General features: G+C 35.6%; 1 protein-coding gene across 1 annotated transcript in view; it reads left to right on the top strand.

Moving 5' to 3' along the window:
* The window catches only part of LOC138603498 (ATP-binding cassette sub-family C member 4-like), a 39,182-nt gene that overhangs the window by 22,749 nt on the left and 2,808 nt on the right, over positions 1 to 13,625 (top strand). The window contains exons 16-29 of the mRNA XM_069675310.1: positions 50 to 187; positions 262 to 299; positions 389 to 492; positions 574 to 720; positions 827 to 906; positions 1,458 to 1,608; positions 1,716 to 1,835; positions 1,920 to 2,030; positions 2,198 to 2,298; positions 2,428 to 2,619; positions 2,708 to 2,863; positions 4,594 to 4,683; positions 4,832 to 5,004; positions 5,173 to 5,278. Of these exons, the coding sequence (XP_069531411.1) occupies positions 50 to 187; positions 262 to 299; positions 389 to 492; positions 574 to 720; positions 827 to 906; positions 1,458 to 1,608; positions 1,716 to 1,835; positions 1,920 to 2,030; positions 2,198 to 2,298; positions 2,428 to 2,619; positions 2,708 to 2,863; positions 4,594 to 4,683; positions 4,832 to 5,004; positions 5,173 to 5,278 (1,707 nt within the window). The remainder of the gene's footprint in view (positions 1 to 49; positions 188 to 261; positions 300 to 388; positions 493 to 573; positions 721 to 826; positions 907 to 1,457; positions 1,609 to 1,715; positions 1,836 to 1,919; positions 2,031 to 2,197; positions 2,299 to 2,427; positions 2,620 to 2,707; positions 2,864 to 4,593; positions 4,684 to 4,831; positions 5,005 to 5,172; positions 5,279 to 13,625) is intronic.

The raw sequence follows: 13,625 nt of genomic DNA, 5'->3' as shown, positions 1-13,625 counted from the left end.
CTCTTTCATTTGTGTCGTTTTTAATCTACTTTATAAATCTGCCACACAGGAGGAGACGGTGCAGACAGTAGCAGAGGAGAGTCGCGCTCAGGGAACCATTGGAGTTGGTCTGTACATGAAATACCTGAGAGCTGGAGGCAGCATTCTGGTCCTGCTTATAGTCTTAGTGGTCAACATTCTGGCTCAGGTACGCAAGAAGGCTACTAACCAATCAGCTGTCTTCTCTGGAGCCTGTTCTGACTGTTCTTTTTTATCTTATAGGGAGCATACATTTTGCAGGACTGGTGGCTGGCTTACTGGTGAGTATAAAAACCACTAAAAAGAGCAGAACATACTGCACATTAATCCTTAGCATTCACATATTGTTCACTTGTCTTTGTCTGATCAGGGCTGATGCGCAGGATACGCTAAGCGCTAACAACACCACCATCGTAAATGGAACAAACGTCACCAAGGAGCTGGACATAGACTTCTACCTGGGTGTTTATGCAGGTAATGTGAAAAAAAGACACGTTATGTCATCATGTAACCTGCACTGTGTTGTGTTTGAGTGCTGTAATCTGCCTCTTACAGGTTTGACGATAGCCACCATCATTTTCGGCTTCATCAGGAATTTGGTCCTGTTCCACGTGCTGGTGAGGTCTGCACAGTGTCTGCACAACCGCATGTTCGACGCCATACTCCGAACACCTGTGCGCTTCTTTGACATCAACCCTATAGGTAAGCAGCTGTTGCATATAATGATAGTATTTTGGCCATTAGATTGTTGTTTCTGTTTTATTTATTTTATACCTTTTATTAACTTTTCTCTCCTGTCTCACCTCAGGAAGAGTCCTAAATAGGTTTTCAAAGGACATTGGCCAGCTGGATTCTAACATGCCATGGACTCTTGTGGACTTTATTCAGGTAAGGATAGAACAGCGTGTAAATGTATGGTTAAAGAACATTGCATAAATAAATCTGTCCTTTCAAATATTTTCTAAACTGTCTTATTTCACACTATAAATGTTTCACTCAACTACATTTACAGGAAATAAAATCACCATAATAAGATTTCACCTTTTCAAAAGAAAGGGCAACAGTAATTATCATGTTCGTTCAATATAAACCCATTAGACGTTTTTATGTAATTCAGAATTTTTGTCAGAAATAAGTGGAAGGGCTTGTGTCTACAAAACAAGCTAGTTTTAGCAGCATAAAGTTACCAACCATCAGTGAAACATCATTAATGTAGATTTAAAACAATAGAGGACCAAGAATGGATCCCTGTGGGACGCCAAAAAATCTGAAGTTACCTTTCCTTTATTACAAACATTTTCTAGTTAGTGACATATTTAAAGAGTCAGTTTGTTGAAACACTTAAAATACAGCATTTGAATACATTTGAATGCTATAATTTTGCCTATTAATGTTGGTAAACAACAAGATTGCAAAGCTGTTTTCTTCTCTCTTTTAAGGTGTTCCTCCAGATTCTCGGGGTGATCGCTGTGTCGGTCTCGGTGATCCCCTGGATCCTCATCCCCGTGCTTCCGCTTCTCATCATCTTCATCTTCCTGCGCCGCTACTTCCTGCAGACCTCTAGAGACGTCAAACGCCTCGAGTCCACCAGTGAGCGTCCTATCTAAGGCTCTATCTATATCGTGTGCAGGGTGGGAACTGTGAGATCATCAAGTGACATAAGCTGTAATATGTGTGCTGATTTCCTCCTCCTGCAGCTCGGAGTCCGGTCTTCTCCCACCTGTCGTCGTCTCTTCAGGGCCTGTGGACGATCCGAGCCTTTGGAGCCGAGGAGCGCTTCCAGAAAGCCTTTGATGGCCATCAGAACCTGCACTCAGGTACTGCTCTGCTTTACACTTTTAGATTCACTCTGTGAGGCTTTTGTGAGCTGTGTCAATAACATGTTTTCTCCTCCTGCACAGAGGCCTGGTTCCTCTTCCTGACCACCTCCCGCTGGTTCGCCCTACGCCTTGACGGCATCTGCTCCATCTTTGTGACCATCACCACCTTTGGCTGCCTGCTGCTCAAAGACCGTGAGGACATTTTTAATCCTTTAGCATTACAGTTAGAGAATGGTGTTCAAATCGTAGACTTAAAGAATATTTTGTAGGATTATGTGTGAGATTTGCTTTTTTTGCTCAAAGGTCAAGTGAGGCTCTTTCGGTGCGTTTAACATGAAATACCTTTCTCCTTCTGTTAGAGCTGGACGCCGGCTCGGTGGGTTTGGCTCTCACCTACTCTGTCACCCTGATGGGCATGTTCCAGTGGGGTGTCAGGCAGAGTGCAGAGGTGGAGAACATGGTGAGATATTCCTTTTGTCTTTGCTAAATGAAGGACTTATCCATTTAGCCTTTCATCACTTCCTAATGGAGTAGTTGTACTAGTAGTTTCCACGTCAGTGACCTGTGTATTTATCTCTAATGTCTTCAGATGACATCAGTGGAAAGGGTGGTGGAGTACACAGAATTGGAGAGTGAAGCACCCTGGGAAACCGATAAGCGCCCTCCCCCCGACTGGCCCGGCAAAGGCCTGGTGACCTTCGACAAAGTCAGCTTCTCCTACAGCAGCGACGGACCTATAGTGCTGAAGAACATGAAGGCCATGTTCCGACCCCAAGAGAAGGTCGGCCATCTTTGCCCACCAGAGAAGCAAACACTATTTTCACTTCACATGACCTGAGCTGACGTGTTCTTATCTCCCTGTGTGTCAGGTCGGGATCGTGGGGAGGACCGGTGCTGGGAAAAGCTCCCTGGTGTCGGCTCTGTTCCGCCTGGCAGAGCCTCAGGGGAAGATCTACATCGACGGTGTTCTGACCTCGGAGATCGGCCTCCATGACCTGCGCCAGAAGATGTCAATCATCCCTCAGGTAGACATTTGCTGACTTATTGTAGATTAAAACTGACACTAGACCAGTGGAGACTTTCATGATTTGACAGTTCTTTAGCAGAGGAGGAAGACTTGTGTGTGTGTGTGTGTGTGAAAATGGTTGTTGGTATTTCAGTCCTTTGAAACAAATTGCTCTTTGTTCTGATCGGCAGTAAACCGCCCAACAAAGCCGAAAGCTCTTACGGGATTTCCCCAGAAAACATTTTTGTCCAATTAATTATGTAATAGGATTTTATTTAGACCGACAAAGACTGTTCAGTGTTAGAAATTGCGCATAAATAGGGCATAAGGACCTCGTAATACCTCTGTCAAAATAAGCTCAATCGGTCATGATTAAAGATCCCCCAATTAGCTTGACTGTAGCCGCCAATCCGAGCTCGGTAATATTGTGTTACAGCAGCAGAGTCTAAGTCAATCCTTATATCCTCTTAAATGTTGGTTATTATGGATCTGACACATTCAAATAACTGCTGTTATAGCTCATTGTTCATTGAGATTGTGAGATTTAAGTAAAAGATTATCTGGATGAATGCCAATTCAAACTGACATGTCGTGATCAGCTGATGGGAAGACGCCTCACAGTAACGCAGTGCTGTGTGCTGGGTGTTGGCACAGTGACCTACTTTTATGTGGACTAACATTTTGAAGCCTAAAGTTTGCCACCGTATTGGGTCTTCATCTACACTATTTGTACAAAATTGAAGCTAAAATACCCCCGAGGCAGTTGCTGCCATCTCGTCCATTAGGACCCAGAGATGGCGCAGTAGGGTGTAGCAGCCATAGCAACTTCCGCTAACCAAAACGCACACTTAAAGGGCCAGTTGGCCAATTTTCAACCTCAGTCATATCATATCCTATTATAGGGAGCTAATGCCATTATGTTAGGAAAAAAATGCAATTTCACTCTGTCTCTGGAGGACCCTATCCGCTTCTCCAAAGCGCCCTGGAAGACGGAGGACAGGGAGCTAGCGAAACTACACTTCCTCGATCTAGGACGCCGCCTCCGATGTCATGTCTCCTTCAAATTTGTCAGGTTTGAAATGTAGACTGCAGACCTGAAGATTTTTTAGACGATCCACCGGTATATTCTCGTCGTATTTTGGAGTCTGTACCGCTCTGAGCCATTGCCTGCAGTAAAAAGAGAACACCAGCTTTGACTGACGGTGGCTTTTTCCAGGGGCGAACTGCTCCTAACAGCAGAACAGCTTCTGTTCTGACACCGGCTGCAGGAAGCACTTTTACACATGATTTATTCATCCCTGCCAACATTAGGATGTGAAAAAGAGGGAGATTTTCCGGGGTATTGGATCATATTTCCAACCGTATTCTACGCTAAAGTCCATTCTAGACACCTTACAGCATGCATGGTATGCATCAAGTCGGCTAGCGGCATTAAGGGGGAATTTCTCACACCAAGTGGGGTTAAATTTGGAGGCGTATTTTTTTTTCTTTGGGCCCATTTCAGCCATTTTCAGCAGCAAGCTCAGTAGAGAGGTTGCGAGCCGCCGCAGTGAGGAGTGATATGCACGCCAGGTAGGGGGTTTGCGCATGCTTGCCGCTGCCTCCAGTTGGGTTGCCAGGAGTTATGACACATATCCCACATAGAGGTTGAGGAACACCCGTTTGATTGGTATCAATGTGAAATAGGGAGAAAATCGGGGTTTCAATATATTGATTAATTGACTAGAGTGACCTCCCCTTGTTTTCCAGGACCCCGTGCTCTTCACAGGCTCAATGAGGAAGAACTTGGACCCTTTTAACTACCACTCTGACGAAGAACTGTGGAACGCTCTGCGAGAGGTCAGTATCTCCCAGTCTCACACAAACAGTGTCAGTTGTTACTGTGTGTATAGTAACATTTTCTGACTGGTTAGAAGAGCTTTTAGACTCCATATCCTGCTTGTATCAATCAGCACACACACAACAATCATTATGTTGATGCCTGCAGGTGCAGCTGAAGTCTGTAGTGGAGGAGCTGCCCGGCAAGCTGGAGACGGTTCTGGCCGAGTCGGGCTCCAATTTCAGCGTGGGCCAGAGACAGCTGGTGTGTCTGGCCAGAGCCGTCCTGAGGAAGAACCGCATCCTCATCATCGACGAGGCCACGGCCAACGTGGACCCCAGGTACTGCTGAGACGCACACCTCTGGCAGTGGTTAGGGAAAGTTCTGTCAGTGATAATTACACTCAAAGAAAACGCTAGCAGAAATGTTGTGTTTTTTATCAAATGCTTTATTTTTTTATCAGCACAGTTGAAAAATGCACTTCTTCAATGTGTGCTGTCTCTCTGCAGGACGGACGAACTCATCCAGAAAACTATACGGGACAAGTTCAGAGAATGCACTGTGCTGACAATCGCTCATCGCCTCAACACCATCATAGACAGCGACAGGATACTGGTTAGTCCTTTTTATACTCTCTGTTTAACAGGCAATAATTTTCAGATTTTTTGGGATGCTGCTGATTCAGAGACAGAGACTGTACCTCCAAACTACAGCCTACAAAAAGATCTTGAAGTTGGATTATTTTCAACAGAAACTGAGCAGTTTAATCTCCATATCACATCAGGCTAGTCTGCATGAGTGTTAACCACATGGACATACTAATCTGACAGTTGATACTAAGACTGTTAGCAGGCTGAAACAGCTAGGGAATTAACACATTGTATCTTGTGTGATTGCATGGCTTTGGGGTGGGGTAAATGGGGTAAAAATAAAATAAAAAAGTCATACTATAGCATGTCGAAAAAAGTGATAAAAAAGTCATAGTATAGCCTGTCAAAACAAGTCATACTATAGTATGTCGTAAAAAGTGATGAAGTCATGTCATAAAAAAGTCATACTATAGTATGGCATGGTATACTGTGACTTTTTATCACTTTTTTCGGCATGCTATACTATGACTTTTTACGACATGCTATACTATGACTTTTTATGACATGGTATGACATGCTATTCTATGACTTTTTCAATCACTTTACACGACATACTAAACTATGACTTTTTTATAATTTTTTACGACAAGCTATACTATTACTTTTTTATAACATTTTACGACATGCTATATTATGACTTTTTTTATCACTTTTCATGACACACTATACTATGACTTTTTTAGCACTTTTTACGACATGCTATACTATGACTTTTTTTATCACATTTTACGACATGCTATACTATGACTTTTTTTATCACATTTTACGACATGCTATACTATGACTTTTTCATCACTTTTTACGACATGCTATACTATGACTTTTTAATCACTTTTTTCGACATGCTATACTATGACTTTTTAATCACTTTTTTCGACATGCTATACTATGACTTTTTTATCACATTTTACGACATGCTATACTATGACTTTTTCATCACTTTTTACGACATACTATACTGTGACTTTTTTATCACATTTTACGACATACTATACTATGACTTTATTCGACATCTTATACTACGACTTTTTTATCACATTTCACGACATGCTATACTGTGACTTTTTCATCACTTTTTACGACATGTTATACTATGACTTTATTTGACATGTTATACTATGACTTTTTTATCACATTTTACGACATGTTATACTGTGACTTTTTCATCACTTTTTACGACACTATACTATGTCTTTATTTGACATGTTATACTATGACTTTTTTATCACATTTTACGACATGTTATACTGTGACTTTTTCATCACTTTTTACGACACTATACTATGACTTTTTTCGACATGTTATACTATGACTTTTTTATCACGTTTTACGACATGCTATAGTATGACTTTTCGACATGCTATACTATGACTTTTGTGAGTTTTTTCGACATGCTATACTATGACTTTTTTGTGAGCTTTTTCGACAGGCTATACTATTACTTTTTTATCACTTTTTTCGACGTGCTATACTATGACTTTTTTCAACATGTTATACTATGACTTTTTTATCACTTTTTACGACATACTATAGTATGACTTTATTCGACATGCTATACTATGACTTTTTTATCACGTTTTACGACATACTATAGCTTAATTTTGTACGACATGCTATACTATGACTTTTTTCGACATGCTATACTATGACTTTTTTGTGAGTTTTTTCGACATGCTATACTATGACTTTTTCATCACTTTTTACGACATGTTATACTGTGACTTTTTCATCACTTTTTACGACATACTATACTATGACTTTTTTATCACATTTTACGACATGCTATACTATGACTTTTTCATCACATTTTACGACATGTTATACTGTGACTTTTTCATCACTTTTTACGACATACTACACTATGACTTTATTTGACATGTTATACTATGACTTTTTTATCACTTTTTACGACATACTATACTATGACTTTTTTATCACATTTTACGACATGTTATACTGTGACTTTTTTATCACATTTTACGACATGCTATACTATGACTTTTTTATCACATTTTACGACATACTATACTATGACTTTATTTGACATGTTATACTATGACTTTTTTATCACATTTTACGACATGCTATACTGTGACTTTTTCATCACTTTTTACGACACTATACTATGACTTTATTCGACATGTTATACTATGACTTTTTTATCACTTTTTAATCACTTTTTTCGACATGCTATACTATGACTTTTTTCGACATGTTATACTATGACTTTTTTATCACTTTTTTCGACATGCTATACTATGACTTTTTTATCACGTTTTACGACATGCTATAGTATGACTTTTCGACATGCTATACTATGACTTTTGTGAGTTTTTTCGACATGCTATACTATGACTTTTTTGTGAGCTTTTTCGACAGGCTATACTATGACTTGTTTATCACTTTTTTCGACATGCTATACTATGACTTTTTTCAACATGTTATACTATGACTTTTTTATCACTTTTTACGACATACTATAGCTTAATTTTGTACGACATGCTATACTATGACTTTTTTCGACATGCTATACTATGACTTTTGTGAGTTTTTTCGACAGGCTATACTATGACTTTTGTGAGCTTTTTCGACAGGCTATACTATGACTTTTTTATCACGTTTTACGACATACTATAGCTTAATTTTGTACGACATGCTATACTATGACTTTTTTCGACATGCTATACTATGACTTTTTTGTGAGTTTTTTCGACATGCTATACTATGACTTTTTCATCACTTTTTACGACATGTTATACTGTGACTTTTTCATCACTTTTTATGACATGTTATACTATGACTTTATTCGACATGTTATACTATGACTTTTTTATCACTTTTTAATCACTTTTTTCGACATGCTATACTATGACTTTTTTCGACATGTTATACTATGACTTTTTTATCACTTTTTTCGACATACTATACTGTGACTTTTTCATCACTTTTTACGACATGTTATACTATGACTTTATTTGACATGTTATACTATGACTTTTTTATCACATTTTACGACATGTTATACTGTGACTTTTTCATCACTTTTTACGACACTATACTATGACTTTATTCGACATGTTATACTATGACTTTTTTATCACTTTTTAATCACTTTTTTCGACATGCTATACTATGACTTTTTTCGACATGTTATACTATGACTTTTTTATCACTTTTTTCGACATGCTATACTATGACTTTTTTCAACATGTTATACTATGACTTTTTTATCACTTTTTACGACATACTATAGTATGACTTTATTCGACATGCTATACTATGACTTTTTTCGACATGCTATACTATGACTTTTGTGAGTTTTTTCGACAGGCTATACTATGACTTTTGTGAGCTTTTTCGACAGGCTATACTATGACTTTTTTATCACGTTTTACGACATACTATAGCTTAATTTTGTACGACATGCTATACTATGAGTTTTTCATCACTTTTTACGACATGTTATACTGTGACTTTTTCATCACTTTTTACGACATGTTATACTATGACTTTATTCGACATGTTATACTATGACTTTTTTATCACTTTTTTCGACATGCTATACTATGACTTTTTTATCACGTTTTACGACATGCTATAGTATGACTTTTCGACATGCTATACTATGACTTTTGTGAGTTTTTTCGACATGCTATACTATGACTTTTTTGTGAGCTTTTTCGACAGGCTATACTATTACTTTTTTATCACTTTTTTCGACATGCTATACTATGACTTTTTCATCACTTTTTACGACATGTTATACTGTGACTTTTTCATCACTTTTTACGATATGTTATACTATGACTTTATTCGACATGTTATACTACGACTTTTTTATCACATTTCACGACATGCTATACTGTGACTTTTTCATCACTTTTTACGACATACTATACTATGACTTTATTTGACATGTTATACTATGACTTTTTTATCACATTTTACGACATGCTATACTATGACTTTTTTATCACTTTTTACGACATGCTATACTATGACTTTTTTATCACATTTCACGACATGTTATACTGTGACTTTTTATCACATTTTACGACATGCTATACTATGACTTTTTTCAACATGTTATACTATGACTTTTTTATCACTTTTTACGACATACTATAGTATGACTTTATTCGACATGCTATACTATGACTTTTTTCGACATGCTATACTATGACTTTTGTGAGTTTTTTCGACAGGCTATACTATGACTTTTGTGAGCTTTTTCGACAGGCTATACTATGACTTTTTTCGACATGTTATACTATGACTTTTTTATCACTTTTTTCGACATGCTATACTATGACTTTTTTCAACATGTTATACTATGACTTTTTTATCACTTTTTACGACATACTATAGTATGACTTTATTCGACATGCTATACTATGACTTTTTTCGACATGCTATACTATGACTTTTGTGAGTTTTTTCGACAGGCTATACTATGACTTTTGTGAGCTTTTTCGACAGGCTATACTATGACTTTTTTATCACGTTTTACGACATACTATAGCTTAATTTTGTACGACATGCTATACTATGACTTTTTTATCACTTTTTTCGACATGCTATACTATGACTTTTTCATCACTTTTTACGACATGTTATACTGTGACTTTTTCATCACTTTTTACGACATGTTATACTATGACTTTATTCGACATGTTATACTATGACTTTTTTATCACTTTTTTCGACATGCTATACTATGACTTTTTTATCACGTTTTACGACATACTATAGCTTAATTTTGTACGACATGCTATACTATGACTTTTTTATCACTTTTTTCGACATGCTATACTATGACTTTTTCATCACTTTTTACGACATGTTATACTGTGACTTTTTCATCACTTTTTACGACATGTTATACTATGACTTTATTCGACATGTTATACTATGACTTTTTTATCACTTTTTTCGACATGCTATACTATGACTTTTTTATCACGTTTTACGACATGCTATAGTATGACTTTTCGACATGCTATACTATGACTTTTGTGAGTTTTTTCGACAGGCTATACTATGACTTTTGTGAGCTTTTTCGACAGGCTATACTATGACTTTTTTATCACGTTTTACGACATACTATAGCTTAATTTTGTACGACATGCTATACTATGACTTTTTTATCACTTTTTACGACATGCTATAGTATGACTTTTTTCGACATGCTATACTATGACTTTTTTGTGAGTTTTTTCGACATGCTATACATGACTTTTTCATCACTTTTTACGACATGTTATACTGTGACTTTTTCATCACTTTTTACGACATACTATACTATGACTTTTTTATCACATTTTACGACATGCTATACTATGACTTTTTCATCACATTTTACGACATGTTATACTGATTTTTTCATCACTTTTTACGACATGTTATACTATGACTTTTTTATCACATTTCACGACATGCTATACTATGACTTTTTTATCACATTTTACGACATGCTATGCTATGACTTTTTCATCACATTTTAATCACTTTTTACGACATGTTATACTGTGACTTTTTCATCACTTTTTACGACATACTATGCTATGACTTTATTCGACATGTTATACTATGACTTTTTTATCACATTTTACGACATACTACACTGACTTTATTTGACATGTTATACTATGACTTTTTTATCACTTTTTACGACATACTATACTATGACTTTTTTATCACATTTTACGACATGTTATACTGTGACTTTTTTATCACATTTTACGACATGCTATACTATGACTTTTTTATCACATTTTACGACATACTATACTATGACTTTATTTGACATGCTATACTATGACTTTTTTATCACATTTCACGACATGTTATACTGTGACTTTTTATCACATTTTACGACATGCTATACTATGACTTTTTTATCACATTTTACGACATGTTATACTATGACTTTATTCGACATGTTATACTATGACTTTTTTATCACGTTTTACGACATACTATAGCTTAATTTTGTATGACATGCTATACTATGACTTTTTTCGACATGCTATACTATGACTTTTGTGAGTTTTTTCGACAGGCTATACTATGACTTTTGTGAGCTTTTTCGACAGGCTATACTATGACTTTTTTATCACGTTTTACGACATACTATAGCTTAATTTTGTACGACATGCTATACTATGACTTTTTTATCACTTTTTACGACATGCTATAGTATGACTTTTTTCGACATGCTATACTATGACTTTTTTGTGAGTTTTTTCGACATGCTATACATGACTTTTTCATCACTTTTTACGACATGTTATACTGTGACTTTTTCATCACTTTTTACGACATACTATACTATGACTTTTTTATCACATTTTACGACATGCTATACTATGACTTTTTCATCACATTTTACGACATGTTATACTGATTTTTTCATCACTTTTTACGACATGTTATACTATGACTTTTTTATCACATTTCACGACATGCTATACTATGACTTTTTTATCACATTTTACGACATGCTATGCTATGACTTTTTCATCACATTTTAATCACTTTATTCGACATGTTATACTGTGACTTTTTCATCACTTTTTACGACATACTACACTGACTTTATTTGACATGTTATACTATGACTTTTTTATCACTTTTTACGACATACTATACTATGACTTTTTTATCACATTTTACGACATGTTATACTGTGACTTTTTTATCACATTTTACGACATGCTATACTATGACTTTTTTATCACATTTTACGACATACTATACTATGACTTTATTTGACATGTTATACTATGACTTTTTTATCACATTTTACGACATGCTATACTATGACTTTTTTATCACTTTTTACGACATGTTATACTATGACTTTATTCGACATGTTATACTATGACTTTTTTATCACATTTTACGACATGTTATACTGTGACTTTTTTATCACATTTTACGACATGCTATACTATGACTTTTTTATCACATTTTACGACATGTTATACTGTGACTTTTTCATCACTTTTTACAACATACTATACTATGACTTTTTTATTACATTTCACGACATGTACTGTGACTTTTTTATCACATTTTACGACATGTTATACTGTGACTTTTTCATCACTTTTTACGACATGTTATACTATGACTTTATTCGACATGTTATACTATGACTTTTTTATCACATGTTACGACATGTTATACTGTGACTTTTTCATCACTTTTTACGACATGTTATACTGTGACTTTTTTATCACATTTTACGACATGCTATACTATGACTTTTTTATCACATTTTACGACATGTTATACTGTTATCACATTTTACGACATACTATACTATGACTTTTTTATCACATTTCACGACATGTTATACTGTGACTTTTTCATCACTTTTTACGACATGTTATACTGTGACTTTTTCATCACTTTTTACGACGTTATACTATGAGTTTATTTGACATGTTATACTATGACTTTTTTATCACATTTTACGACATGTTATACTGTGACTTTTATCACATTTCACGACATGTTATACTGTGACTTTTTCATCACATTTTACGACATGTTATACTGTGACTTTTTCATCACTTTTTTCGACATGTTATACTGTGACTTTTTTCGACATGTTATACTATGACTTTTTTATCACATTTTACGACATGTTATACTGTGACTTTTTCATCACTTTTTACGACATGTTATACTGTGACTTTTTTATCACTTTTTACGACATGTTATACTGTGACTTTTTTATCACTTTTTACGACATGACAGGCTAAAAAAAGTTGATAAAAAAAGTCATGTCATGTCATGTCGTAAAAAGTGATTAAAAAGTCACAGTATAACATGTCGTAAAAAGTGATGAAAAAGTCACAGTATCACATGTCGTAAAAAGTGATGAAAAAGTCAGTATAACATGTCGTAAAATGTGATAAAGTCACAGTATAACATGTCGTAAAATGTGATTAAAATGTGATGAAAAAGTCATAGTATAGCATGTCGTAAAATGTGATAAAAAAGTCATAGTATAGCATGTCGTAAAATGTGATAAAAAAGTCACAGTATAACATGTCATGAAATGTGATAAAAAAGTCACAGTATAACATGTCGTAAAAAGTGATGAAAAAGTCACAGTATAACATGTCGTGAAATGTGATAAAAAAGTCACAGTATAACATGTCGTAAAAAGTGATGAAAAAGTCACAGTATAACATGTCGTAAAAAGTGATGAAAAAGTCACAGTATAACATGTCGTAAAATGTGATGAAAAAGTCAGTATAACATGTCGTAAAATGTGATAAAAAAGTCATAGTATAGCA

This window comes from Semicossyphus pulcher, unplaced genomic scaffold (genome assembly GCF_022749685.1).
Source record: "Semicossyphus pulcher isolate SPU_LCO1_2020_fin unplaced genomic scaffold, fSemPul1.0.p SCAF_24, whole genome shotgun sequence".
NCBI classification, from domain to species: Eukaryota; Metazoa; Chordata; class Actinopteri; order Labriformes; family Labridae; genus Semicossyphus; species Semicossyphus pulcher.
Note: the sequence above shows the minus strand (reverse complement) of the source record. Positions and strands in the feature narration are given on the sequence as shown.